This window comes from Parasteatoda tepidariorum, chromosome 10 (assembly GCF_982258835.1).
Source record: "Parasteatoda tepidariorum strain Cologne lab strain chromosome 10, Ptep-v5.0, whole genome shotgun sequence".
NCBI lineage: Eukaryota > Metazoa > Arthropoda > Arachnida > Araneae > Theridiidae > Parasteatoda > Parasteatoda tepidariorum.
In genome coordinates, this window is record NC_141764.1 from 7,193,680 (window position 1) to 7,221,541 (window position 27,862).

General features: G+C 28.0%; 2 protein-coding genes across 4 annotated transcripts in view; one reads left to right on the forward strand and one right to left on the reverse strand.

Moving 5' to 3' along the window:
• The window catches only part of stck (LIM zinc finger domain containing stck), a 37,265-nt gene extending 22,899 nt beyond the window's left edge, over positions 1–14,366 (reverse strand). Inside the window, exon 1 of one of the 3 annotated variants that reach the window (XM_043054162.3) lies at positions 14,190–14,366. Coding sequence is in view for 1 of the 3 variants with exons in the window: in XM_043054160.3 (XP_042910094.2) it covers positions 983–1,140 (158 nt within the window). In the remaining 2 variants the exon portion in view is untranslated. Of the gene's footprint in view, positions 1–982; positions 1,365–14,189 lie in introns of those variants that run through there. The other 2 variants (XM_043054160.3, XM_087153336.1) reach the window with 2 other exon arrangements.
• Positions 14,367–14,598: 232 nt separating this feature from the next.
• HemK2 (HemK methyltransferase 2) lies at positions 14,599–27,568 on the forward strand. The gene is made up of 6 exons (XM_016052377.5): positions 14,599–15,237; positions 17,181–17,264; positions 18,674–18,764; positions 21,149–21,232; positions 21,811–21,952; positions 27,393–27,568. Exons 1-6 carry the CDS (start codon positions 15,104–15,106, stop codon positions 27,518–27,520), a joined length of 663 nt encoding a protein of 220 aa, XP_015907863.4. The 5' UTR covers positions 14,599–15,103; the 3' UTR covers positions 27,521–27,568.
• Positions 27,569–27,862: the final 294 nt, after the last annotated feature.

The following is a 27,862-nucleotide window of genomic DNA, read 5'->3' on the forward strand; positions in this document are numbered from 1 at the left end:
ATAAAAAATAATAATATTTTGTTAAAAAAATTTAAAAAACGAGAGAAAATATGATGTTATCAATATAATTCCCACAGTTTAATCTCTAATTATAGATTCCAACAAAACTGAGACATGTATTTGTGCAGAAACACTGAAAAAAAAAGGTCTAGTTAACAATTATTTTCACACACTAAAATTTATAATTAATAACAATAAAAATAATATTTTGTTTAAAAAAAAAACAGCTGGAGGAAAATGTTTAAATTGTATATAAAACATGAAATGTTTTAAAAGTAAAAGTTAGAAAAATTAAAGAATGACATTTTAAAAATATTTGAATAAATGATGCATTTTCTCAAGGAAAAACTTTTATCAATAAAATTCAGATCCTATTAATAAAATACTCTGTATTTAAAAAGGAAAGGGAAAAAATAAACTTTAAGAAACGTTACATAAAATATGTGTATTTAAGCTTAAAAAGAGAATCTAACTTTAAATGTATTAAAATTAATATAGAAACACAAGACAAGTTAAAATCTATGTATTGTATATGAACAACAAATCAAAAGATAAAAACAAATAAACAAAAACTAATTTATGCTTCATAATTTTTTTTCTCACAAAAATCTTTACAATGACACAAAAATTAAAAACAAAACAAAAAAATCATAAGTTATAAAGTTTTTACATAATATGAGTAAAGCTTATTATAAACATTAAATACAAAGAAGAAAATACTTAAATAATGATAAAAATCAAATACATAACATAAGGCAAACATTAATTACAATTTCAAGAAAAACAGCATTTTCTAACTAATTTGAATTGAATTTTCTAACTAATTTGAATTCACTTTGGAATTTTGTGACCAAAATAATCAGATAACAAATATTATTTACAATATAAGTATCACAACTTTTTATAAATGTTTTTCGAATCGAAATGTAAACTTAATATTTATAAAAACAGCATTAAAAATAATAATTAAAATCAACTTTACATTCCCGAGGTTGAACTCGGAGCACCGAGCTCCGCATAGTCAGGATCCACATCGGAGTTTTCGTGTTCTTTTTCATGAGCCGCACTCAATTTTCGTCTTTGGTATAAAGGACTAGCATCTAATGGTTTCAATTGTAAAGCTTTATTACTACCTAACATAGCGGAATGATAAAAATTAAATTTACCAAAAATTTCCGCAAATGTTTTGTCAACGTCAGGTCGAATCTAATTTATCCCGTGTCCTCGTTTTCCCTAAATGTTTACACTTTCAATCACGCTTGCGTAATCTTTAAACGATTACGATTTTTAAGATGATTATTTTTCCTCGCTCCTTATCTACAATTTCATTTTCTTTCTTCTTTTTTTTAATTTTAAATTGTCGTAAGAAAAAGAGAAGTAAGCTATAATTAGAGGTGAAAGAAAATAAGTTAAGTTGACAGGCACCAGATGGCGATGATGGACCTTACAGACATAATATATTATTAAGAAATCAATGTGGCAATTATAAGTCATTTCATTAGATCCTTCTATTTCTTTATTATCATATAAAAATCAATTAAAAATAAGAAAAAAAAAGTGTGTGGGTTTCTGTGCTCCATATTTGAAAATAATTACAAAATAAAGGAGGTAAAATGGAAGGTTGTTTGACCTGTTTATAAATCAATTCACCGCACTTAAATGTATTTTTTTAAACATAATTTGACTATTTTAGATTACTCTATTACTCTGTCTTCGTATTTTCTCTTCGAATCATCACTCAACAATCAAATCAAATGTCTTCTTTTAAAGATAAATCATTCTAAACAGTGTCGTGCAAAGAAAGAAGGGGCGAAAGAGGTTATCAACCACTCAAACATCTAGTTGATGTACCATCCAATCGAAAAAAAATAAGGATACTTTCACTTTAAACTCATAATTTTTTAAATGAAACCAAATTTTTAAGAAGTATTATTTTGTTAAAAAAAAAAACAACACTTTATGAAGAATTAAAGATGAATAATCTTGGATGTGATAAATGCAAAAAAAAAATAAAAAATATGAAGTTATCATTACAACATAAATATTCTTAAGATTTAAAAAAAAAAAAAAATTTTTGAAAATAATTTTAGAAAATCTTACACTTATAAAAAAATTTAAATAGATTTCCTCTTATAAGAATCAGGCTTTTCTTTCCAGGGGCTTTAAATTAAAATTTCCGGTGTTTCAAAATACTAACTTCGAATAGTATTTTAACAGTTAGCCTAAACGCCTCTGCACGTCACTGATTCTAAGATAAATTACAATCTATGTATTGCTTACGATGTGAACTTTAATAATTTTTTTAATTTTAAAACGGGAAGGTTGTTGTTGTTGATTTACGTCGCACTAGAGCTGCACAATGGGCTATTGGCGACGGTCTGGGAAACATCCCTGAGGATGATCCGAAGACATGCCATCACAATTTTGATCCTCTGCAGAGGGGATGGCACCCCCGCTTCGGTAGCCCAACGACCTGCAATTAAAAATCGTGATATCGTGATAAAATGATAAGGTTTAAAACGGGAAGGACTGTTAAAGATAGGAAGGCAAATTTTAAACTCATTATAAAAGTGGAAAAAATAAGCTAAATAACTATTTAGCTCGTTTCTTTTTTATATAATTATTAAAAAGGGCCCACATCGTTAATTGTAATATAATTTCATTCTCAAAGTAAAATCATCAGAAGTTTGGAACATTACCTCACAAATCCACTTTATTTTAAACAAGGTTTACCGAGCCGCGATGGCTCAGGGCAGTGTTTCCCAAACTTATGACTTTGGTGTACCCTTTCTAAATTTTTCGAAACGCTGTGTACCAAAAATAAAAAAATTAATGTAATTTTTTTTAAATTTTTCTTTTTTGGTACAAAGTTTTGTTAATAGGTTTACATGCATCAGTGAGAAGAATGATTTTGTGTTTGCTGTAACAGTTAACTCCGCAAAAAATAGCCAACAGAAAAATACATAATCGTAAATTATCATGGCTAGCTTTGTTTTTAAATAATATTTTTTGAAATTTTCGTTTGTTGCAAGATATTACGCATAAGAACGAGTATCCCCGCTAAACTGCTCCCATACCCCTGGGGGTACGCGTACCACTTTGGGAAACACTGGCTCAGGCGATAGAGCTTTCGCTTTCCAATGAGGCGAACCGGGTTCGAATCCCAATCGATACGACTTCCGCATCCGGCTTGCACCGACCACAGTGCTAAAGCGAAATATCCTCAGTGGTAGGCGACGGATCATGAGTTAAGAGTCAGGCTAACCGTGGGAGGTTCTCGTGGTCGTCCTCTCCATGTAACGCAAATACGGGTTAACTACATCAAAAAGTCCACCGTGAAGGCAAAATTTCTCCCAATACTTGATCCAGGAGTTCCCTTGTCTTCTGGATTGTGTTCAAAATTACAAGGCTACGGAGTTGAACATTAGTAGTCGTAAACCCATAAAATTGGGTCGGCTGTTCAACGACGGTTATAAAAAAAAAAGGTTCACCGATTTCAAATTTACTTAGTAAAAGTTTTAAGAATCATTGCTTCTGAAATTTTTTAAAAATTCAAGAAGTCTAGAGCTAAACAATATTTTTGTTTCATTCTTACATTAAAGCTACATAAAACACCTTGACATTTCAATATCAATAAATTAATATTCATATGCCACCAATATATATTCAATAAAAAAAAATAAACAAAAAAAATTAAAATGCTGAAAACAACTATTGCAGTTTACAATTGTTATACTTCAAAAATCAAGATCAAAACTCCTAAAGCGTTTAAAAACTGATTTTTAATTGTTTACTATCTTAAAGGAACCACAAGCGTTTTCAACATTTTAAAATAAAACATTATTTCAATAAATAGGGAAGAAAAATTATCCTACCTCGTTTTCATGGACTAAAAAATTATTACGATAAAACTCTCTATTTAATATATCATTATTATTGGACATCAAACGCTGTTAACTCTTTGAGTTTAAACGAAAATAACTGAAATAAGGTACAAATCAAAATTTAAGAAAAATAAAAAACATATATCCTCAGTCCAAATAACATATATCCAAACAAAAAACATATACCAACATAACCAACATACCAACATAAACATATATCCAAATAAAAAACATATGTCCATAAAGGTTAATATTTTAAATTATTAATGCAACTAACTAAGTAAACATGAGTTCTTTTTCAAAAAAAATTAATACGAAAAAATTATTGTAAGTGTCACGGCAAATAATTGCAGTCTTCAATGGATGAAGAAAAAAAATAACACCAACGAAAGTTTGCAACTTTCATAATTAACCAAAATAAATATAAAGTAATCTTAATTCATTCAACTTTGCCAACACTTTCCAAAAGTCTAAAATTTGTTTTAATTGTATACATGTGGTCAAAAAGATTTGTAATTTGGGGCCGTTTAAAAAATACGTACACAAAAATGGAGAAATTTTAACCCCTTCCCCCCCCTTCGTACATTACCGTACATAAGGTCTTACTCCCCCCCCCCTTAGAGTACGTACATTTTATTAGTCCACCTCCCTTTTTCATAAAAATTAAAATAATTGAAAAAGTCAAATTTAAATTTGGTGTATGCTTATAATGTACGTACTTTGTATAATACCTCCCCCCTCCCCATCGTACAAAACCGTACAAAATAGCAAATCCCCTCCCCCGCCTTCGGGATGTACGTACTTTTTGAACGGCCCCTTTAACCATTAAATCGTATTATTTACAAAATTATAAAGATTTAAAAAAAAAGAAAAAATATGTTGTTTAAACACGTGAAGTTGGCATAGACGTGAATTTATAAAATAAATGTAAAATAATATGAATTAAAAATCATGACTTAAAAATTGATCGGGATCAATCATCAATAGCTAGTAATATATCGTTCATACTCCACGAAGAAATTCATATTTTTTGGCTGCATAAATGTGCTTAGAGCTTTTGGGAGTTGGCAAATCTATTATTTACCTACTCAGTTTTGTTATTTTATTTATTTTTTTTTAGCTCGCATTGTTTCTAATTTTAAACTCTCGCTTTTGGAAAGAAGCGAAAATATTAAGATAGCTTTAAAGAAACAAAATTTTTTACTGCTATAGTTATTTTGAACTTATGCTCAGATTGAAAGTTAGAAAATCTTTTTTTTTTTTCTGGCCATAAATAAATTTTGCAAAACATTTACTTAAAAGATAATTTTAAAATATTGACTTAGATTTTTATCAATGTATTTTATAACGATTTATTTACTTATTGATTTATTTCTTTTTCTAAGAATATTTGATTTGGGGATCTCTGCACACCACTGGGATTGACAACACTGATTTCAATGAAATTTGGTCTGAAAATAAATTTATAATAATATCAATAAAATAAAGATTTAACAAATATGATGTCTTGTCGTACGTAACAACTATCAATGTTTTAGCTAAAGCCCTGGATACGTAGGTAGGCAAGGTAATCAAGGGCTTTAGTTTTAACAATAATTGTGTCAATATCCTCTGTAGCATGAATCACGGCGTGACCTTTTGCTTCTAAATGCTTCCCAAGCATGCGCAAATTTAGTAGAAAATCGTATTTGGCAAATAAAGAAAAAAGTCCGACTTGAATATCTTAAAAATTTAAAAAATTTCTACCAGTTTTTGTTGTTTTTTAAAAGAAAGCTCAAAATGATAAAGGGTTTTTCATATGTTTTATTTTGTACTATTAAACAAGATTTATTAAAAACAGGCAACGGCAATGTTAGGGATCACCCCCATAAAAGCATATATCCTTCAGCCAGTTTTTTTTCTCCTTTAAATCACATTTTGGTGCATGAATGTTCATTGTAAGGTATTATCATTTGCTATTAAATTTTTTCTCATGATACAAAATAATACTTTCCCTTATCATTTTTAGCTTTCTTTTAACTAGTACAAAAACTACTTAGAAAATTGATCGAAACTTTTAAAATTCTTAGGATATTCAAATCGGACTTTTTTTTTTTATTAGTTGCCAAATACGATTCATTACAAAATCATGTAAAAACGACTATAAAAGAGCTACTTTAAATACTTATATATTGAACAGTTTCAAATTAATTTTTTTTTTAAATTTTAAAGCAAAATATTTTTAATTAATTTTAAAATGCTCTGAAAATTTTGCTTAATTTTATTGAATATTCTTAAAGTTATAACAAAAAAAAAAGTAATATAAAAAATAGTTTACACGTAAATATCCACATTTTCATAAATATTTAAGATAGGATTACGAAATTTTGCGCAATCATTGCATATAATAACCTAAATAACTGTCGTAAGTTACAAATCTAATTGCTACAATTCTTGGCATAGGGTAAACATTATTTTCCGTTTGTAATTTATTGTCGGTTCCTCAAACCTTTAAACTTTCTTGATATGCATGAGAAACAGCATGATCTAAACAGGTCTGAAGTTAAAGGATGATTCTTTTAGTATTTCTTGAGAAAGATGAAAAAATGTATTAGTACCGAAGTGTTACCATTTTTTGTTCATCCCCTGTAGGTACTAATATCATTAAAAATTATTTCCGTGATGATTTCTTACTTTTTGTTAATAACTGAGTTTCTGAATCCAATAGAGACAGAAGAATCGTAGATATTTCATAGTTGAAGTTTTCTTCTTGTTTTTGCGCATCATCAAGGGTAACATTCAAACATTCAGTCAAAGCAGCTTAAAGGAATACCATTGGCGGCTCCAGCCAACTCTATTCATTTAAGCAGGTCATTCGATTAAAAGGGGAGCGCTTTATTCAATCGTAAATTATACATTTTTGAGAAATTTCACTTTTTAATGGTATTTAATGCATAGTGTAGTTTTTTGATTAAATAAATTCTACTTTAAGATCAATTAACAATTTTAATTAAAACTGTCTGTATCAGCATCATAAAATATGAATGTTATTTCAAGTTCATTGGAGTTAGCAATGATTCTTCTTCTTAAGAGAAAGACACACTGAACACCGATGTGTTAGGTTTTTGAAACCTTTTTTTTTCTATCAAAACTAATAGCGCACTAGGAGGGGACTGCAAGTCTTGACCACAAAACAAATCATCCTGTACCTTTTTTACATTTTGAATGAGGTGTGAGTGAAGTAAATCAAAGAAGGGTAAAACCTCTTTCATTTACTTCAGTGCATAACTGCCAGCAAGGTTAGATTTATTTTTACACTATACCGCTAATACCTAATGTAGAGCAACAGATGAACAGGAAGTCCCTATTAAAAACCACCATTGGCCCGATATCTCAGATAAAAATATGTATTCTTATATTTTTAACTGAGAAATGGAAATTCCATTCTAAATGAGGAAACATCTCTTAAAAATAATTTTTTTTATTCTTCTTTTCAGTACCTCTTCTTTATGCAATAAGACAAGAAACAAGTCTGTGGTCCGTTTAAACGAGGAAATTTAACATTAGTTTATGATATAATGATTTGGTTCCGTTAAATTTTATTCGTATAAGAGGGTTAATCGATTAACCGATATGCAATTAAGTGGTGACAACTGTACCAGCATTCTTTGTGGCAAGAGTTCCTGCATCGATGTGTTGAATTACTCCCACAATTATTATAACTTCAAAGTTAGCTTGATCTATGTTTCTTTTTTTTTACTAAGTTTAATAGAGTTATATGCTTTTCCAGTCAATGTGGATTGTATCTGAAGTCCCTCTGACTTCACTTCAACTGCTGTTATCTTGCGTTCACTGTCATCCGACCCACAGAATATGTAACGCAGCTCAACGCATTTTGAATCAAGTGGATTTCGATCTCCCAAAAATTAAAGCAATGTTAAAAAAAAAAAAATTTAAATTTTTTCTTTATATTTTTAGATTTTCTAGCAGCAGATAAGTCGTCGCTTTGTTTACTGCTAACACGGGACACCTGCGACAGTGGATTGCTCAGAATAATAACTTCAGAACATGCAGAGTGGCTCAATATATTTGTAGCTCGTTAACTCTAAAATTTAATCATACACGATTTTTTTTTTTAAATTCAAAACATCGATCAAATAAGCGAAAGCTTGTTTTTTTTACTACTCACACTTTTCTAATAAGTCAAAAAGATGCCACCAACTCATTATATTAAACATTATATTTCAAAAAAACATAATTTTATTTTCCAGCTTAAAATATCGTTTCTTGTTACTAAACACGACATTTTTTGAAGTTAAATGTTTTTCTAAGATGGCAGGGGCGAAGCCTCCTAGTTTATAATAATACATTTAGCTTGAATACAATTAAATGGCAAAAAGATAAAATTTTATTCTATTTCCTGTGGCAGAATCGAAGCAACACGGCGACATTGTTGCAGAGTTATTATTGCAGCAAGATTTTTCCCTTAAAAGTAAAAAATTTTACTTTTCTTTTCGACAGAAATTTACACATAATATTTGAATCATGCAATTAGATTGACACTTTTCCGCGCTTTCAATTTACAGCGATAGTATCGTAAATCTAATGTTTCGATTGTTTTTTTCGGCAGTTATTGATATTGATTTTCACGTGGTTTTGGAAGATATCGATACATTTCAAACAATAGGAAAAACTCGAAACACGCATTTGAGTATTTATTTTTTAAAGCAATATAGTTCTATCGAATTTTTGGCAGTTATTGCTATTGATTTCTCCATAGATTTTAAATCCGATATTTATTATATTATCCGGTATTATTTATTACAATAACCTAATCGCGAAACGAAACATGCATTTGAGAAGTCCGATTCGCGTGACTTCGTCGTCGATCTTTTTTTCGGCAGTTACTAACTACGGATTTCATGATTTTTAATTTTTTTTTTTTATTGTGATGTTTATTTACAAAATACGAAAAAGGAAATAATTCGTGCGTTTTCTCGAAAAAATTCTGCAACAGGGCATTTAATGATTTTTAATTCAATTGTTAATAGGAATCTATCATTTTAAATAAATATTTTATTTTTAAATGTTTACGTATTACGTATTGTTTACGTATGTTTACGTAACAATACGTAAGGTTACGTAATGTTTACGTATTATTGCCTCTTTGCCAAAATATCTACAGGATAACATAAATTAATGTGTACAAATTTAAGCTTAACTCATAATGGTAAGATTGCTAAAAATAAAATAGTTCACCACCAAGATTAAAATTTTTTTTTATTTTGATGGTGAATTTCAATTGTTAATAGGAATCTATAATTTTAAATAAATATTTTTAAATGTTTATGTATTATTTCTGCAAAAATATCTATAGAATATAAATTAATGTGTGCAAATTTAAGCTCAACTCATAATGTATAAGATTGCTAAAAATAAAATAGTTCACCATCAAGATTAAAATTTTTTATTATCTTCTTGTTAAAGATACATTATGATTGCTACAATCAAAGGCATAAACGGAAATAAGGTGCTAAACTAAATTTTATACGATTAATTTTTTATTCATTTTTAGTTTTTTTCTTCCGTTATCAGGGTAAACAAATTTGTATTAGTATGTATGCATTATAATTTATTTATTATTGTAATATTCTCGAAGAGTTACTTTAAAATCAGCATTTTAATGGTTACCAACCATCAAATTTTAGGATATCCTCTAGCTCTACTATAAATTGACTGTGTTTGAATATCTTAAGTAATAAGTATTGAATTGGTAAGATCTTTCAACAAGGAAAACGGCATGGGTAAAAGTTTTAGAGAAGCTATAAGGCTTTCCCCGAGCTGTTATGCCAATAATGATGATGAATATTTTCATGATAAATTAATCATAAGAAAAAATTTAACAAAAAATTATAATTATCCATACTTATATTGCTATTTTTAAAGCTTCACTAAAAGTTTAAAATAAATGACAAAATAATATTTCATTTTTTAATCACTAGAACTAAAATATACCTTTACTATTTTATATACAGGGTATTTTCTAGTAAATGTTGCTACAATATTCTTGGGGGGGGGGGGCACATCATAAGGATTAAGAATAGCAACCTACGACCAGAAATGTTATCATATGTGACTAGGGGTGATTCCCTCCCTATTTTGAATGCATTGTTCTGATGTTTTTGAACTGGTTTTTTCATTAATCTAAAATATTTTAATTTCATGTTTTTTTTAATAATTGTCAAAAATTGCGTTAATTTTAATATTTTGTAATTTAATGATTTGGCGACTAACTTAACACATACCAAGCTCAACCAGTCAAGTTTGGTCAGACTTGCGCCAGGTCAACCTTTTTCTTTTGGGGCAAATGTTATCTTCTTTTTACATTAGAACATAAAAAAAATGCTATAATTAAAATTTAAAAAACAGAGATTTTATATTGGACAGAGGTGGTTGGGAGAGTGGGTCAAAATTACAAATATAAATTTTCTCACTACACCATGTGCCCAAACAGCTGATGGGAAGAATTAAAGCTAAATTAAGTCAAATCTGCCACAGTGTTCTTACAACTATGTCCTTTTTAAGAAGATAAGTTATAGTCCTTCTGAAGTTTCAAATACAGTAAAAGGATTTTTCTTTTTTTAAAATGGGGTCAATTTTTTTTTTCCTTCTGTAGTTTATCACTATTTTTTTTAAATGCAGTGATATGCATTTACTTTCAAAATGCAGTTAAATCTTAAATAATTTTAGGAGAGGGATATTTCTGAAAGATTCAATTTACACTTGTGTTCAAAATTTAATAAAAGTTAAGTTTAATAAGACAGAAAAAAAATAGTTCAGAAAAATAAATTGACTTATTTAAAAATTGGAAATGATTAAAAAATATCTTTCATGTTTATTTGAGCAAATTTGTTATTTTAAATCATTATTCACTAATTTTTTAGACTGTTAACTTTACACCAATATTTCATGTACGAAATTCCAGAAAATTGTCAAATATTCGTGATTTTTTTAAGTGTTTTTATGCAATAACTGAATTTGATCTTCGACAATTTTCAAATTGCCCTCTTATACTTTTTTATGTATATATTTCAAGAAATGATTCTCTCTGATTGTCAGAGTAAGAGAAAACTTTATAGTTAAAAATAATTAAAAGGCATGCTAATAGATAATCTCTGGACATAAAATTTCCTCCAAAAAAAAAAAAAACTAAAAACAAGTATCAATTGAGATAAACAACTTGAGAGATTATATAATTTAAACTAAAACTTATGAAAAAAATTATTATTACAGTTGATTTTTTTTTTAAGAAAAGTATTTATTTAAAAAATAATTTTAAATATTAAAACCATTAAAAAATGTATTAATATCCACCCCTGAGAAAAGAATACTTATAAATATGTAACAAGTTACGAATAATACTAACAAAATATATATTTGTAATAGTAATCAGATTTAAATCTATAAACACAGATAATTTTACATGCGTGGAATTATTATTTAAAAAGTGAATTAATTTTTTCAAAACCTGAATATGAATAAATAGGCAGTGTTTTTAAGGGATGAACCACTTATTTTTACAAATACAGTAGGGAACCGATTATCCGGAACGATCGGGATCATCGATATTCCGGATAACTGATTTTTCCGGTTTTCTGAATCGCTACAAAAAACCGTTTTTTTTTTTTTTATAGTTAAACCAAACTTAAAAAAAAAATGGAAATAATCTTAAAAAGAAGAAAAAACGATGAAGTAATACACTAATGATTATTTCCAAAATGATGGTAAGGTAAAACATCTTTCAAAAAAGAGCGAAAAATCCTAAAATCTTATGAGGAAAAAAATTTTTTTTTAAAAAATGACGGGAAAATTTATCGAATTTCGTTCCGGTTTTTTGGTTTTCCGGTTTTCTGATTTCCGGATAACGGGTTCTGTACTGTAGTATAAAGAGGACACATTTATAGGGATCAAAGTGCAAGTGCCACCCTTCTAAAAAGGCTTAGAACACAGAGAGAGACATCTGATGCACTTGCATAAGATTTGCAAAATTAATAGTATTTCAACCTTGTTTCTCAACCAAACCAGGGTTGCCACTCATAGCTGGAAAAAAAATTCCCTGTACATATTATGCACAATATATTAAGAGGAAACAACAATTACTGTGCTCTTGTATGATCTATATTGGGATAACTATATTTATTATACTGAAAAAACAGCTGAACATACTTAAATAGTGCTAGAGTAAATGAAATACTTTAGTATAGCCGAAATATCATGGTTAAATATCCTATGGATTGAGCTTTGACTGGTTACCATTTTTAAAAAAAAAAAATAATAAGAAACAAAATTCCTTGTATTTTCACAGTTTGTAAAGAAAAATATAAATTCCCTGCATTTTTCCTGTTATTTCAGGTGATTTTTAAATTCCCTGTATTTTCCAGGTTCTCCCTGTGGAGTGGCGGATCCAGCGGGGGGTCATGACCCCCCCCCCATATTGAAAAAAAAATAACAATAATTTTTTTAATAGTTTACCAAAGAAATAAAATATTTTAAAATTTTTTTTCCCTCATCTTATTATGTTCTTCACTAATAACTCTGCCAGTTAATGCAGCAACAGCAGAATGTTCTTTTTCAACTCTTTGACCTCTCAAAACTTGACTTAGAGCAAATCAAAATCAAGAACGATTAAATGGACTCGCATTATTCATCGGGACATTCATCGAGAAATTGATTAGGATGTTGAAAAAGTCATTGACAGATTTGCCAAAGTTTCTAAAAAACGCATTACACCTATTATTGAAAGATTTTGAATGCTTGAATTATTTATGTATTGTTCTATTGTTCAATATGAAAAAAATAAATTTGAAGACTACTAGCATTAAAAATCCCAGTTTTTTTTTCTTTTCAAAAAAAATAATTATAAAAAAAATTTTTTTTTACAAAAAAAATTGTGTTGGGGGATCTGAGTTTATGACCCCCCTCCAGAAAAAATTTCTGGATCTGCCCCTGGTGGAGTGGCAATCCTGAAAAGTGAATTTCTACAAACTAACTTTTTTTTTCCAATCACACTACACTATAATGCTTTTTAAAAAGTAGTACATTATCTTATAAAATACAAAAAAGAGGAGCAACTTCAATAGTTATGTTTATTGTTGCATCATATTTTATTTCAGACTACAGAAAGAAAGTAATATGCTTTTTTAATAAAGTTGTAAAAAATCCAGATGTTTATAAGTGATTCATCAAAAAATTTTTGTATTGGATCATGCTTTTGTTTCACAGCTTGTAAAGCTGATACCATATGAGGAAAAATAAAAAGAAGCAACTTTCTGTTTGAAGAAATTTTGAACTGAGTTGAAAATGAGATTGCGAATTATGTGACATCAGTGTAAAGGATGTAAAAGATAAACTAACTGAAAGATTTCATTTATAAGAATATAATTTTGATACTTTCGGTTAGCTGTTCCCAAATAAATTATTATTATTATTTTTAACAGCTGTAGAATATTTAATAGCAGAATACAACAATGATTTATATAAAACTATCTTTCAAACTTTGATGCACAGTTTTTTCCAATTTAAATTCGATAGACTAATACTGTGGATTAAGCATGTCCTATAGAGAAGTAAGTTTTTTTGTAATGCCCTTTTTTTTTGTCCTAACTACTTCCTCAAAAGATGTCCAATAGTGAATTTGGGGCACAAGTCTGTGTTTACCTTGTTGCAGTTCAATGCAGATTATAAAAACTTACACAACTTTTATTTTCCGAAAAATTACTTCCTAAAGTTGGTTAAAAATTTAAACTCTGCATCCTTTAATTTTACCATGCTCCTTTCAAAAAAGATCTTGACAAAGACATGGAATTTAATGACCCAACAATTTTATTAACAAATAAAATACATAACAAAAAGCTGGTCAATTTGTACAAGTTACATTATGTACTGCTTAAATCAATTTTAAATGCATGACTATTTTTAAGGATAAAGTTGCTTTTCATTCTAAATAATAAATTAATATCTAAGTTATAAATAATATCAGCATTAAAAAGTTGTAATGACAGGTGTATTTTAATTTAATTTAAACACTAACTATTTATTGGGTTACAAAATTTTAATGATATTTATTTATTTACAATAATTTTGAAACATTTCTGACAAAACGCGTGAAAATATGAGTAACTTGTGTAGCAAATGTTTGGATGAACAGTTATCTCATATCCACACCCAAATGACAACACAAAAAAAAAAGAAAAGAAATTTGAAACCAAGCTTGACAATAAAGTTAGATAATATAGATATAAGATAAAATATGTAAATATCACTTACCCAATAAACTCTTCAACAAAAGATAGATAAATTATATGTTATCGAGGAACTGATAAATTTGCTTGCCTTCAATTTTATGTTTACCTGCCTACATACACATGTAAAGGGAGTGGGAGGGAGAATCGCTCAGGTTTATTGACAAATAAGGGAATTCACAGAAAAAAAAAATAGTGTTACGTCATAAACTGTTATTTTAATGTATGTGTTATCTTTCACAAAATTACAGTTATATGTTAATAAAATATAAAGGCAAGTCACTTCATTCTTTTAACTTAGTAATCAAAAGAGTACGTAATTGAACAAAGAGTTGTTATATTTAATATTTTTAATAGTAGTAAATGAATTTTAAAGAAATGATTCACTTAAAAAATACTCGCTCATCAAAATAGTAACGGGTATAATAAACGTAACAGGTACGTAAGTATGCTTTCTTTTTGGAGGAGAAATAAAGTTTGGAGATTCTAAAATTGAAAATATATCATAATTAAGAAACACCTAATTGAAAATATCTATATAATACCTAAATCTTTACATATTTATTAAAAATAAATTACTGAATAGTTAGATCAAGCGAAATTTATTTCTTCAAGAGTTGCTTTTCAACACGGCTTGATCGAGGAATGATATAAATAAAAATGTTTCTGCCAAAAGTTTCAACTGAAACTTTTTTAAAGTTTCATTTTCCAATGTATTAGATCGCTTTGAAGAAAATTCGAAAACTTTTTAACTTTTCAAACATTTTTAAAATAATATATTTAAAGATTAAACAATTTTTTTTTCTTTAATTGCAAATTTAAAGAAAGAAAAAGTATGGATTTGATGCTAACATGTTTTGATTTCTATGCCTTCAGTTGACTGACTTCAACTTTTACAATTCTTCTATAGAGAGTAGTTCATAGTATGTAGAAATCGAAATGTCGACAATTCCACTTGCTCATTACAGTATTTTGAAAAAAGATACTTTCAATGATGTTTATGAACCTTCCGAAGACACATTTTTACTGATTGATGCTTTAGAAAAAGATATTAACATTTTAAAAGAAATAAGGTTTTTTAATTTTATTACAAAAACGTTTTTATAATATCCATGTTTATGTAATGTATGTTCATATAATCCTAAACATCAGTTTAATCTTCTCTGTAACAAATATATTAATTTTAAAATACAGTTTACCCTACTTAAAGGAATACCATTAGTTCCAGCCAAAACTATTCAATTAAGTGGGTTATTCGATTTAAAGGGGAATGCATTATTCTATTTTAAATGTTAAATTTATATATATGCAATTGTATATATTGCATAGTATAGTGTTTTGGTTTATAAATAAACTCAATTTTATGATCAATAAACAATTATAATTTAAACTGTCTGTGTTAGCATTATAAAATATAAATGTCATACATATAAAGTTATATAAAAATAAATCTATGCTGATGAAAAAAATAATACAGGTACTATACTATTATTTATAGTACTTGTACTATTACACCTGTTGAGAGCAACAAATGAACAGAAAGTCCCTATTGAAGTGACCACCTATTGTATTCTTATCTTAACTGAAAATTTCATTCTAACTGGTGAAATATTTCTTAAAAATAAGCATTCTGCTCTTATTTAGTGAGCTTTTTTTGACAATACAACTTCATATTGCAATCAGAATGCACTGAAGATGATGATTTACTTTTAAAATTGAAAGTTAAATTAGAAAAAAAAAGGGTTATTTTAGAATAAACAAGCATCTCTAACAAACCTCTTCTCACCTTTTAAAGCTTACTAATTTTTATGATTTAAAACTAAATGCAAAACCTATACAAAAAAACATATAATTGTTTATTGAGTTAAAATAGATTTATCATACTTATTTGGTAAATTTGTTTTTACACGTAATTTTATCAGTTGGGATCATTTTTATAGGCTCTAAGTTTTATTCATCGATTTGTCTTTTCACGACACCAACAGAAATGGCATTTCCGCACCAGGGAAATTTTACTGACTAAAATTTAAATTGTTTGCAAAAAATCATGTACCTATGATAACAATTTTTAAGGCAATGGATTTAACCTCTAAGAATGACCCACCTCCATTAACGACCATATTACTGTGGAGCGGTGAGTGGTCGCTCCTGAGAGGTTTCACTGTATGTTAATGTTATGTTTAAATGGAATTGTTTTTTAAATTAACATGTTTTCGAAATTAACTACATGTTAGTAAAGTGGGGATGGAAAATATTAATGTAGATGAAGTTGTATTTGAAACAGGTACTTTATGTTATGAAAATTGAATGTGACAGTTTGCATAGTGGAAAAATTTAAATGAGTAAGCCTCAAAAGGAAGTTAGGGTAGAGGAAGATTGTGTAATGTTAGTGAGGTTTTATAGATAAAACCAGTGTTATCCAAAAAAGTTTAAAGAGTAATTTCGCTCCTCCATTAATTTTTGATAATGAAATTTAAAATTAAAGAGTGAACTTTAAAACAGAGATTAAATTTGTAAGAAACCACCGTTTTTAACACAGATTATTTTATGACTGATAAATAAGTTGCGTAAAGTAAGCACTTGAGAATAATTAGCAAATTTTTAACCTGAAACATTATTCTGCTATATTTTCAACTTTTTTAACTACATTTTGGTTAATTAAACTATGATTTCTAAAAAAATTAATTAAAAAAATTACTAATAAAATTTATTGTTTCTCAGTTAATTTTTTTTTTAAAAAAATCGAGTTAGCCACAGAGTGATAACAAATCTACTGCCCATGTGCTAGCATTTGATATACATCTGCTGAATTTTTTCCTTAGGAAAAATATATATTTGAGATGTTTCGAAAATAGTGCTGATAAAAATTAGCCAAAAATAGTTGGTGGTAAAAAAAGAATTTCCGAACAATTGTTTAGCCTGATAACAAATCATTTCTATAATTAGTTTAATGTGCCACTATCAACAGAATTTATAAAAGTGCTAACTTTTATTTATTTTTAAATTTTTCTTGCAGCCCAATCATATGCTTAGAAATTGGAAGTGGATCTGGTGTTGTTACGGCATCTCTTGGCAAAGTTTTAAATAGCTGTTTCTATTTGTGAGTTTGATCAGTTTATTTATAAATCAGACATATCATAATATCCTGTTATAATCTTCTTTTTCCACCTTCATCTATGGAACCAATCGAGTACCTTATTAACAAATTATTTTATTATATATTGTCATGTTTGGTAAAACTATCAATGATTCAAATAAAATAAATCAATTCTCTAAGAGATTTTGAATTGTGTCTGTAAAACAGAGGTTGATGAAACTAGTTTCTTGTTCTTAGTAACTTCAAAATTTTTCTAGTCTGTACAAATTTTCACTGGTCATATCCTTGTTAATTTTTTTGAAAAGGTGTGCAAAATTAAACAGTTTTTCAACACATTTAAATTATTGTAAACAAGTTGAAAATGCAAATTAAGTTTTATATAAATTAAGCTGTTTTCAATATGTTTCATCAGTTCTTATAATCCTGCTCGGCTTGTAAAATGATGCAGTCGGACTGAGCAGGGAAACAGACACAGGATTTTAATGAAATCAGATGTATTTTATTTAGATCATGTTCTTATGGAAGACCAGCGAAAAGTGATGTTAACTCCATTCAGGATCAGTCTTTCTGGTAGGGAAAATCTTGCAAAAATCCGAGAATGACTCTATTTAGGGAAATCTTAGAAATTACTATTGGTTAATGAGTTTGCTCGAGTGATTCCCACGGCTCAAAAGGGAAAAAAGATCTTCATATAAATTTATGCATAGTTTAGCCAAAAATAGATTTAGAAACAGGGTGTAGCTTTTAAAAGTGTGAGAAAGCATTTATATATATATATATATATATATATATATATATATATATATATATATATATATATATATATATATATATATATATATATATATATATATATATATATATATATATATATATATATATATATATATAGTGCCATCCTATGACTGAATAAGCTTTTAAGAATTTTCAATAGATGTTTTGAATTTTGTCAAAACCTTGGCGAGCAGGTGATTATTGGTTTTTCTTTTAATAAATTCAAAAATTTTAATTGAAACAAATAAAAGAGGAAACTTTTATTTATGCAGTTTAAATTTAAGATTTTAATTATTGTTATTAAAGATTCATTTGCCTATTTATTAAACCTTAACTATAAAACCCATTAGATAAAAGTTTATTGTGAGTCAGTTATTGTAATCAGTTATTGTAATCCAAGTTATGAATTAAATCAGTAATTTGAGTTGCTGATAAAATTAAACTGATTTATTTATTGGAATCTGTGAATACAATACAATTTGGCAGATTTGAGTTTGTTTTTCAAATCAATGAAAATTTGAAACCCTGATTTTGTCTATAATTTATAGATGCAACTGTAATATGCAGTAAAATTATTCTTGTGCAAATTGAATTTTTGTAAATGTCTTTTAAGACTTAAATTTTATTTCTATAAATAGGAGCATTGATATTAACCCTTTGGCTGCCTCTGCTACAAAAGCTGTTAGTGAAATCAATGGAATTGTAGGAAATGCCGTAGTCTCAGATTTAGTGAGTATATTTTACAGTTTTTATTAATAATTAAGCATTTCGCATATGTATCCTTGTAAAATAATAATTAATAAGCTATATGCAATGAAACCTGTTGGGAGCGATCATTCTCTGGTCCACAGTAAAATCGCCTTGAAATGGAGGTCGATCGTTCTTAGGGGTTACCTCCATTGACTTCAAAATTATATCAAAGTTACATGATTTTTCGCAGACTATTTTAATTTCAGACAGTATCATTTCCTTGGTGCGGAAATGACCCCCGTGTTAGTGTCGTAAAAACGGGATAGATGAATAAAATTTAGTGTCAATAAAAATGATCCCTACGGATATAATTGTGTGTAAAAACAAATTCACCAACTATGAATGACAGAACTATTTTAAATAAATAAACAATTATGTTTTTTTGTTTAAGTTTGTATTTAATTTTATATCATGAAAATTAGTGATGCTTTAAAAAATAAGATGAGGTTTGTTTGTTTGAGATACTTAGTTTTTTTTCAAAAAAAGTTTTTTTTTTCTAATCTGACTTTCAATTCTGAAAATAAATCATTGATAACAACGTCTTTGGTGTACTTTGACTGCAACATGAGGTTGTAGATCTCTCTAAGATCGCCGAAAAGAACTCTCTGAATTATTTTAACAAATATTTAACACAAACATTTTGGATGCATTTTAATATACTAATTAGTTTTGTTAATATTTTTTGTTTTGATACTTTTTCATGTTTCCTTATATGATCTTTTCTGCATTTGGTGCAGAGGTTTTGATGGTCTCTCTTAAAGATTTTCTTCAACACAAAGTCTATTGAAAAAATTCCATACCTCTCAAGAATGGTGGTAAATCGAGAAGATCCCTACATAGAGGTGGTTTTTCCTAGAAGTTTAACTGTACCTTGTAAATGAGAAAAATTTTAAGAAGCTATACATTATATGAATTTTACAAACACTCAAATTGTTATGTCAAATCATTGTTGGCCATAGTCCTTTTGTAGGAAAAGATTCTAAATTTGTATCACAAGTTCTAGAAATTATTTTTTTGAGATTTTTTTTCAAGCATTTTGTTTTAATGGGCTAAAATTCTCAAAAGTCGAAATTCTAGTTCAGAACATTAAAATATTTCTAATTTTCAGAATATAGAAATATTTTCAAGAGAATATTTTAAAAACAAATGTTGATGAAAATATTTCTTTTCTAAATTAAAGAGCAAAACAATCTATATATATATATATATATGTATAATACAAATAATTATACGTGATTAGAAAGTTACTTAAATTAACTTTTCAAAAACATGTATAAGATTTTTTTTTTTTTTGGAAGATATAAAGTTTTAAGCCAAAAAAACTTTTTTAAGCTTTTTATTTTTATTAAAACAATGTAAGACTAAAAATCTAGAATTCCATAGATACGGGTTTTACTTTGTATTGTAATTTGAGATTATTTTATTGTATAATTTTTAGTAAATAGCTTGCTAAAAAAATTTAAATAGCGTGTTTTAATTTTTTTCCTACAAAAAATTTCTTTTTACGCTAAAATAACTGAAAAATAATTAATTGGTTTACAATATTTTTTGCATTTTTAAATCCACACAAACCTGGTGTGTTTTTTCTATAAAAAGATTTTGTTTTCAATTTATCTGAAGCATTAACTTTTATTTTTTAATAACTCTTTATTCATCTTCTTTCTTTTTCATGTATTTTAAACTTTGATGTATTTTATTCTATTACATATTAATATATTTATTTTAGTATTTTAAATACAGATATAACATACATTATGTAAGTAAAGGCATACATTTTATATTTATTAATTACACAATTTTAAGTTACACTTAGATATATAAATAATGTTTCTTAAAATAATCTCATAAAAGTTTTTCAATTTTTGATATTTTATTCAGTGATTCAATTTCAAGAACAAAAGTAAAAAGGATCAATTTTAATTTGAAAAAATATTAGAATTCTATAAAAAAAATATTCTGTTTTAAATAAAAGGTTTCTGATTTTTATAAATAAGTCAGATTTTCTTTTTAAAAAATTATGACTTTTTACACCATATATATTTTTGTCAAATAAATTTTTCAATAATGCACATAACTTTGAAAGCCAGAAAGGTAAAATGGTTTACAATTAATTAATTTAGTTAATTAATTTGTTTCATTAATAACACCATAATATTTTAAATAATAGAAAGTTACTAGATTTCAAATTGTTCTTTATTAAAACCATACTCTTAATAATTAATAAAATTGAGCAAAATATTTTTGTTTAAACTAATTGGGTGTTCAGAAAATTTACTAAAAATTTATTTTGTTAACTGTATCTCTGATTATAGTGTATATAAATAAATATAGATTGATTATGGCTAAATTATTGTGTGTTTTAGGTTTCAGTTTTCGAAGATCGCTTGGAACATTCTATAGATCTGCTAATTTTTAACCCTCCATATGTAGTGACTCCTAGTGATGAAGTAAGATTTAAGTAATGTTGCTCTTGTTTTTATTAATTTCTATAACAAAGCTGTTAATAATTATGTTTCATAACTGTTAAACTTTTTATTTGCAAAATTTTTATAATTATTTTCCAAAAGTAAAAATATTTTTTTTTTAAATTTGTTATATTATAAAATTAATCAAATTCTATTCTTTTTTACATTGACAATATCCACAAAAAAGTATTCATCAATTATTAAGGTTAACGAATTGAACGAATTGTTTAGATTGTATTTCTTATAATATTTAATTTAGTACATTTTTTTAAATCAAAGATAGAATGTCTTCTCTGTAAACAATTAGAAAACAAGCGCTTATTCTTTCTTTACTTTTGTTTTTTCTTCATCACAATAAAATTTAAAATTAGAATTTGTTACTCATTTAAATTTTCTGTGTTAAATTATAATCTACTAATTTTCAAGATTTGAAAAAACGAAATTTTTTTTCTTATGTAATTTTTTTTTATTCTAAATCAATATTTTTTTTTTCAGTCTGTTGATCAGATAGTAATAATTTTTAAGTTTTAAAGTTAATTTCATTGTATGTATTATTTCAGATTGGAAAGGATAATATTTTTTGTGCTACTTCTGGAGGAATAAATGGTAGAGAAGTGATGGATAGGCTTTTTCCTCTTGTGCCCAAGCTTCTTTCTAAGAATGGAATGTTTTATTTAATTACCATTGCTGAAAATGATATAAGTGAGTGTATCTAAATTACTTTGATTCTAAGTAGCTTTTGTTAAAAAAGAAAATCATAATTTAAAAAAATCTTTATGTTATATCTTCCATATCTGAATCAGAAAGAGTGTCTAAAAAAGTTATTATAGGCCTCTCTCAAGTAATCAGAAGGAAAATCCGATAATAATTAACTAGAATAAATTCTATACCATTGTAGTTAACACATTTGGAAGCTCCTTTCATAGTCAAATAATACATGAAAAAATGCAAGAATTTCAAGAAAAGGAAAAAACTTATCAATAAGAATATCTCTTTTATTGTTAGGAATTGAATATACTTATATCTACTCTATATATATGGAATAGTTAATATAAAGTTTCTGTATATATATATATATATATATATATATATATATATATATATATATATATATATATATATATATATATATATATATATATATAAAATAAATAAATACAAGAAAACGCGCAGAAAGTTAAGAGACACACACATATATATATACACTGGTTATCATAAATTAAGGAAAAATCACAAAAATAGCGATAACTCTTTCAAAAGTAAGCCAAACCGTGCAAAATTTGCATATGTTGTCCACTAAGAGTAGCTGAGTAAAATTGCAATATGCAAATTAGTGGCGCTGCACTCGGCTTACGTCATCTGCCTGGAGCATAAAAGTCCAAGTTTGAGAGAAAGCACACAAATTTTACTGTGATTGCGACATTGAAAATCTGAGATAGCCAATTCGTAATAATGACCTCTAGGCATCATTTGCCTGAAGAACTACGATGGAGAGCCATCGGGAGACTAGAGGCAGGGCAGAGTCAATCAGAAGTGGCCAGATGGCTAAATGTGAGTCCATCTGTGGTTCATAGACTTTGGAGGCAATTTCAAACCACAGATTCGGCATCTAGGAGGTTCAGTCAAGGACGGCCAACTGTTACGACCAGTGCCGATGACCGATATTTGACATTAAGTGCACGCAGGAATAGAACCGCTACTCCGACACATCTTAGATCCTCTCTTGCTGCAGCCACCGGAAGGTTGGTGTCAACGTCAACTGTGCGCAGAAGGCTCCACGAAGGTGGTCTGTATGCGAGACGACCAGCCATTTGCGTGCCGCTCACATCACGCCATAGGAGAGACCGTTTGCAGTGGGCCCGACAACATGTCCACTGGACGTCAGATCAATGGAGGCCTGTTCTCTTTACGGATGAGTCCAGGTTTAGTCTAGAAAGTGACAGTAGACGTTATTTGATATGGAGAGAACCTGGGACCCGTTATCATCCATCAAACATCCGTGAAAGAGATGCATACGGAAGAGGCAGTGTCTGTGTTTGGGGAGGCATATCCTTAGGAGGGCGCACATACCTCCATGTCTTTCCAAGGGGAACCGTGAATGCTCAGGTTTATCGAGACAACATCCTTGATGCTTATGTGCGCCCATATGCCGGGGCAATTGGTGATTGCTTCCTGTTACAGGACGATAATGCAAGACCACACAGAGCTCGCATTGTTGATGATTATCTTCAACAGGAAACAATTACTCGCATGGAGTGGCCAGCTCGATCCCCGGACTTGAATCCTATCGAGCACGTTTGGGATGCTCTAGGGAGGCGTGTATCTGCCATCAATCCGCCCCCTCAGACCCTTGCCACGCTTGCAACTGCTTTACAAGAGCAATGGCTCTCACTTCCTATTGAACTGATAGACCGCATAATTGAAAGCATCACACATCGCTGTTTGTGCTGTATTGCTTCTAGAGGCAATCATATTCCATATTAAAGGTACTTTTTCTATTGCAAACCGATACTTCCAATTTGTTTATTTTATACATGTGCTAATTTCTATACTACTATTAATGTCTGATAATTTCTTTTTATGTTGTTTAATACCTTACTATGTGTTGTATATTGTGGGTAAGTTTCATACAATTCCATGTGTAATTTCTTGAGTTATCGCGATTTTTGTGAATTTTCCTTAATTTATGATAACCAGTGTATATATATATATATATATATATATATATATATATATATATATATATATATATATATATATATATATATATATATATATATATATATATACATACAGTTAAACCTCTGTTAAGCGGACATTCATGGGACCAAAAAATTTGTCCGTTTATGAGAGTTGTCCGTTTATGGGAAGGGTACCCTAATAACGAAATTTAACACCGTAAATTGTTCTTAGAATATTCTCAAAGATGTAGAAATAATTAAATAATATCTACAAGGATACTGTAAATATCTACAAGAATATTTATTTAAACAATAAGAAAGGTAAAAAAGAATATATAAAGAAGTTTGATATAAATACATAATTCTGGATGTAGCTACAGATAAATAAATATAATTTTCCTATTAGCATAGATACTCAAGTTAGACATATGATACCAAATAGGAGCGTACTGTCCTCAGTCCGTTTCAATTATTAGGTTCACATCCCCTTACACCTACTTATCATTTGATAGGGAACATGGTTAATACCTTCTTGGAAAATAAACCTCCCACGATTCACAGAAAAAAAAGTAATGCATACCTGTAAGTCATGAGGACCTATGGAGATGATTATTCACAATTGATCAGCTATCAAGTGTCTGAATAAATGTTTCATTTATATAAACACCTCAAAGATTATACTTCTGTTCTCTTTTTTTATCCCAGTTGTGTTAAATACAGTCTTCAAATTGATAAGAAAATTAAAGAAATTTTCAATGGGGAAGAAGCATTGAGAGAAGTCATTTCAACTTGAGGGGTCTCATAACCTGTGTGGTCCAGATGAAAAGATCAAAAGATGCCGATGTCAGAATTATTTCAGGAGTGCAGTACCATTTTCTCTCCTTTCTTTACAAAGATAAGGCAAGGTGACAGGAGAAAGATTGATTTTTCGGTTTTGAAATAGCTTAACAATATTTTTAGTTATGGATAAGGCAAAAAGTTTTATTTACATGCTTTAAAAATGGTGAAAAGTTGCATTTTTTTAGCTTGCAATTTATTTAGAAAAAGTAGTGTCCGGTTTGTAGAGATAAAAAACAACATTTCAGGACCAAAATGACTGTCCACGTCCGGTTACGGGAGTGTCCGCTTTGCGGAGAATGTACGTAATGGTTTATTCATAGAAGATTCCCGGGGAATTAAAAATATGTCCATATTGAGAGGCGTCCGTTTTGCAGGAGTGTCCATAACAGGAGGTTTCACTGTATATATATATATATATGTAAATTGGCACTTTCCTTTTTGAAATTTTTTGAAATATATCAAAAAATGCTTGTTTTAAAATTTGAAAAAAGTTTGTTTAAAACTACCCAAATTACGAGTATCTAAAGTAGTTCTTTTGTACTGCGCTTTCGCTAAGGAAATTTAAAATGAAATTTCCAATATTTTGTAGTTAATCGTAATTTACAATCATAAAGTTTTTTTTTTAATGGCGGACACTTGGAATCGTCCATGTCACACAACCATAAACCCGTTTATAGGGCGGGTCACATTGACACAAGGAATTAAGGACGTAGAACACAGAGAGAGAGAAAGAAACATCCATGCCCTGAGCAGGATTCGAACCCGCAACCATCGGCTCCGCAGTCAGGCACGCCTACCACTCGGCCACCTGGTCGGCACAATCATAAAGTAAATTAATAAAAAAGAGGTCTCATTTGAATATCTTAAAAATGTAAAGAGTTTGGACCAATTTTCTATGTAGTTTTTGTAGTTTTTAAAAGAAAACTCAAAATGATCAGGGGTTTTTTCCTTTTTTTTTCTTCTTTTTTAGTTAATTGCAAGTGACACAATCTTATAAAACCGAACAGCAAAAACAAAAAATATTTTTTCTGGGAAACCTCTGATCATTTTGAGCTTTCTTTTAAAAACGACATAGAAAATTGCTCCAAACTTTTTACATTTTTAAAGTATTCAAATGAGACTTTTTTCATTAATTGCAAAATACAATTCACTGCAAAATTATGGAGAAAAATTTAAGCGCACTAGGCTCCATATATCTTTTTTTTTTTTTTTTTTTTTTTTCAAATTTTAAATCAAAATTTTTGTATTTAATTTTAAATTGTTCCAAAAAAATTTTTTAATTTTATTGAATATTTTTTAAATTATAGCAAAAAAGCTTAAGACAAAAATACTAGTTTTTATAAAAACATCCATATCTCTATAAAAATTTAAGCTACAATTACAAAATTTAATACAATTGTTGCAAATAACAATTAAAGCAATCGATACAAGTTACAAGCTTATTGCTCAATTTTTTGGCATAGGGTGTTTAAAATTACTAAGTTTCTTTTGTAATGTATTTTTGGATTAATTTCGTAATTTATTTTCTGAGTTTTCCCCTCGAACCTCAGAAAGCTTTAAACCTTATTGCAAAACATGAGAAATTGCACAAACTGAACAAAGTTACAAAATAGTCTTTGAGTATTTCTTGAGAAATTTTAAAAAATGTCTAAAAGTGAAAGTGTGTCATCCATTATTGTAAGATGGTTTACATATATGTATGTATATATATTCAGTTAATCAAGTAAATTTCCTTAAACTTGATTATCGGTTTTGCATGGTTATGCATTGTCTCTAAAGTACATGTATTATTATTATGCCTATTCAATTTACTTTCATTAACACGCATTTTGATTTACATCAAAACAATTTAAGAACAATTGAAGTACAATTAAAGAATTTTATATTGCAAGCTAAAAACAACTGTTTAAAATGTTAAGAATATTAAAAACTTTTGCTGTATAAAATATCTCTAATTTTGTTTTAAATCAAATTATATATTACATATCTTCCGTATTTTTTGAGGTGATTAAATTTTCAGATTAGTTCTTCAGAGTTAGTTTTCAGATTCTTCGGCAGAATTTTAAATCAGAGCAGTGAAATCGATAGTTGGAATATTTAGTTCTAGCAGAATTTTTCTTTCTTTCTTTTTTTAAAAAAAAAGGAAAAAAGAGCCTGGCTAGGGTTTATTCTCTATAAACATTTCCTTGTAACTTAGGAAAACCCAAATATTCTTCAGTTAAATGTTAATTTCCTCATTTGTATTTATTTTTTTTTTTAATTTTTATCTTTTATTTAACCTATCATGTGTTGACCCTCTGAATTCTAATGAAATGCCCCCACTACTTTTCCATTGAATAATTTAAAGGGAAAAAAAGTTTTTTTTAATGCAGGGAGGCCTGAATCCTGAAATTTGGAAAAATCTGGCGCCAACGCTCTGAAGGTGAAAAGGAAATTTCATATTGCAACAGTTAAAAGAAACTTACTATAACCTATATTTTTGTACAAAACATTGAAATTGTTCAAAATAATTTTAGAAAAAGTATCAATATCACAGAAATGTAATAAATTTATAAAACAACTTATATAACTTTAAATTGCACGTTTATTAATGCTTTTAAACACTTTTTCTTTCTTTCTAGCTGACATTGAAGATTGCCTCAAGAAATATAATTTAAAAATGGCCAAAGTTCTTGAAAGAAGATGTGGCATTGAACATTTGTTTGCACTTAGATTTTCATTCAAAAATTCTCCCTTACATACTAAATAAATAAATTTTTTTGTAATAAATAAATTTATATTGTTGTATAAAACCCCACAGCTGATTTTTTATTCAATTATAATTTTGTTTCAATATCTCAGAGTTGAAGGGACGCTTAAAGATTGTCGAGATAGAGAGCTTTCGAGATAACAAGTTCAGTACTAAACATGTTCTAAGAAGCAGAAAAATATATTCTAAAATATTACTTTAAAAAGTAGAGTCGTGAAACATAAGATTAATTTCTGATAAATATGTGTGTAATGATAGTTCACTATAAGTTGAAATAAAATTATTATTTAAAAGTAAGGCAAAAATAAATATGCATTAAATAGAAAAGAATAACTTTTTATA

What these genes read in the sequence shown, in the direction of transcription:
- HemK2 (XM_016052377.5), top strand. Translation starts at nt 15,104, where the DNA reads ATGTCGACAATTCCACTTGCTCATTACAGTATTTTGAAAAAAGATACT. An exon ending in TTAAATAGCTGTTTCTATTT is followed by an intron (nt 17,265 to 18,673) that starts GTGAGTTTGATC and finishes TTCTATAAATAG; the next exon opens with GAGCATTGATATTAACCCTT. An exon ending in CATTGCTGAAAATGATATAA is followed by an intron (nt 21,953 to 27,392) that starts GTGAGTGTATCT and finishes CTTTCTTTCTAG; the next exon opens with CTGACATTGAAGATTGCCTC.